At 40.9% G+C, this 2,703-nt stretch overlaps 1 protein-coding gene across 1 annotated transcript; it reads right to left on the bottom strand.

Moving 5' to 3' along the window:
• Window positions 1-323: 323 nt before the first annotated feature.
• On the bottom strand, window positions 324-1,586 carry LOC311327849 (otoraplin-like; the record flags this gene model as incomplete). The annotated part of the gene is made up of 4 exons (XM_084460954.1): window positions 324-489; window positions 629-739; window positions 1,155-1,294; window positions 1,463-1,586. 4 exons carry the CDS (start codon window positions 1,584-1,586, stop codon window positions 466-468), a joined length of 399 nt encoding a protein of 132 aa, XP_084317080.1. The 3' UTR covers window positions 324-465.
• Window positions 1,587-2,703: the final 1,117 nt, after the last annotated feature.

The raw sequence follows: 2,703 nt of genomic DNA, 5'->3' as shown, positions 1-2,703 counted from the left end.
CTTATCACTAACTACCGACTATTGCTACTTAAAATGATTTTTCTTTGACTGCACTTTTTACAGTAGTTTATATGATTATCTTGTAGATACTTGAAAATGGTGGACATCCAAATTCTGTCAGAGGAATGTTGAAATATTGCGTTTCTAAACAACCTCTCTAAAACAAGTAGCCACTTGAGCTTGTTGTCATGTTTACCTGAGAAAGACCGTTAGCCAAAACATACGCAGCAGTTCCAACAGACGTCTCATTCAAACCCTCAACTCTGCTCAAAGTCCAACGGAAATTAAGTCTCTTCATAAGGCAATACTATATAGTACATGGAACGAAAATACATGCTTTATTTTATTTATTTTTTATAACAAATTACAAAAACAACCACTCTAAGAGCTCTAAAAGCAACTGGGAGAGTTGGCTGATATATCCAGGAATCTGGATTTGTTTACCTGGAAATATCTTCTTCAAACTCAAGCACAGTAGAAATCCATGTCCTAGGCGGAGAATAGAAGTATTCAAAATTACAACAATTACCTCAGATTAAACACTGAATAAAAAAGAATTAAGTCTATAAAAATAAAAAAACATCACAAGTGAATGGGGACGAATGGGTATATTGAATGCTGTACATACTGTGGTAGGAACCTGAACAGTCTCCTTCTGGAACGTGTTGGTTTCGTTCACCACGTTGCTGGGGAAGTAACCAATGATGCCCATCTGGTCCACGTAACGTGCACTATAAACCTGTCACCACAGGGACCAGACATTGGTCAGACATACCCGCACAGGTGGGCGATGGGGCAGCTTTAACACTAACAGAAGACCAATCCACCAATCCAGGTCTCTCTCCCTGAGTAGAGACGTCTGTGGGATACATTCTGAGGGATACATTCTGTGGGAAACATTCAGACACATACTGTTACACCTGACAACTGAGTGAGAAACCCACACATAACACAAAACAACAAAAAGATGTTTGAGACACCGAGAAGAATTTGCAACAACACAAGGCTTACCGTGAGCTGCATTTGAACATTTCTGACAAACGTGAGCATTAGAATTGGAACGTTTCATCCAATTTCAACATTAGCTGTTAAGAAACATGATATGAATACACTGAATCCATTCAGATTGGAAATCCTCAACGTGAGCGACCTACACTGCCCGACCAGAAGACTCCGGCTCCCTCTGCTGGTTTGAGTTTGGAGTAAACGTAGATCATCTGGTCCCTTCTGATGTTGATGAATCTGCAGTCTGGAGCTGTGAAATCATCCAGAGCCAGAGCCATGGACAACACATCTGAAAACAACCCCCACAGAAAAACAACAGCAGAAAAAAACAAAATGACATGAAGCCAGTACTGAAAAAGACATGGATTCAAACTAAAGCCTCTTCAAAATGCTCTTATTCCAAAGTGCACATGCACTCAACCGTGCGCACTCCTGGGTGTCAGCTGTCGATACTCACATGAACACTCTTCGTCGGCGCAGAGTTTGCTGTCTGCCAGTTTATTCGAGAGAACGGCGTTTCCGATCTGGTACAGAGATCCCATGGAGAGGGTCAGGAGAGCAAAGTACACTGGATGGTTCATCGTGGAGAGTGAGAGATTGGAAGTGTGTGTGTGTGTGTGTGAGAGAGAGAGAGAGAGAGAGAGAGAGAGAGAGAGAGAGAGAGAGAGAGAGAAAGTATGAGAAATAACTGGATGCTGTAAAATTCCCCACATACACCTCTCCTGGGGCAGAACCCTTTCTGACCAATCAGAGTTGACCTACAGTACTCCACATTCTAGAACTGTGTTGTGATCTGATGATGCATGATCAATATGAATTTTACACCCCACCACTACAGTATATCCACACATTTCAGGTCTGCATGAATGGTGATAGTTGATAATTTATGCTTTTATAATAAAAATGATCTTGTTGTGGATGAGTAGAGACTAAGAGAGGCTGTGTGTGAGTGTGTGTGTGTGTGTGTGTGTGTGTGTGTGTGTGTGTGTGACGACGTGGAGAAGAGCCTGGTGTCAATTTACTTCACTGCCTTAAAGGAGTAGTAAAGGGAAAATGCATGTTTAGCCCTGTTTTAAGGTTACTTATGATCATATACAATGGTTCAGATCAAAACGTTGACAAAACTAGCACTTTTGAGAAAGTCTGATAATTGCTCTACCACCGTTTTGGTCATACAATGGATGTGGGTGGGCATCTTGAAAAATCATTCAAAAACATGTTGAACCCTCGATTTCAAACACAAGAAGCTCACCGGGGGGGTAATTGGTGTATGAATCCTGTAGGGTTTTATTGATCATTTTATGAAATCCATTGACTTGTATTGAAGCGACCATTGTAGATGTGTAGATCAATCCGCAGAGGGGATTCAGGAAGCGGAACTACTTACGGTAGCTATTGTTATTGTTTATGTTGCTAGGCTACCTAGTTTGCGGAGGTTTACACACGTATGTGCTGCGACTAAATAGTTCTATGCTAAATATAAAAAAAAAAGCCTTTCCAGATGAACTAGAATCTTACTTTATGGCGAATTATATGTCAAACTGCAACTAACACCTCGGTGAGTTTCTTGTCTTTGAAATTGAGTTTAACATGTTTTTTGAATGATTTTTCACGGTGCCCACCCACATCCATTGTATGACCAAAACGGTGGTAGAGCAATTATTAGACTTTCTCAAAAGTGCTGGTTTTGTCAACGTT

This window comes from Borostomias antarcticus, assembly GCF_949987555.1.
Source record: "Borostomias antarcticus genome assembly, chromosome: 34".
NCBI classification, from domain to species: Eukaryota; Metazoa; Chordata; class Actinopteri; order Stomiiformes; family Stomiidae; genus Borostomias; species Borostomias antarcticus.
Note: the sequence above shows the minus strand (reverse complement) of the source record. Positions and strands in the feature narration are given on the sequence as shown.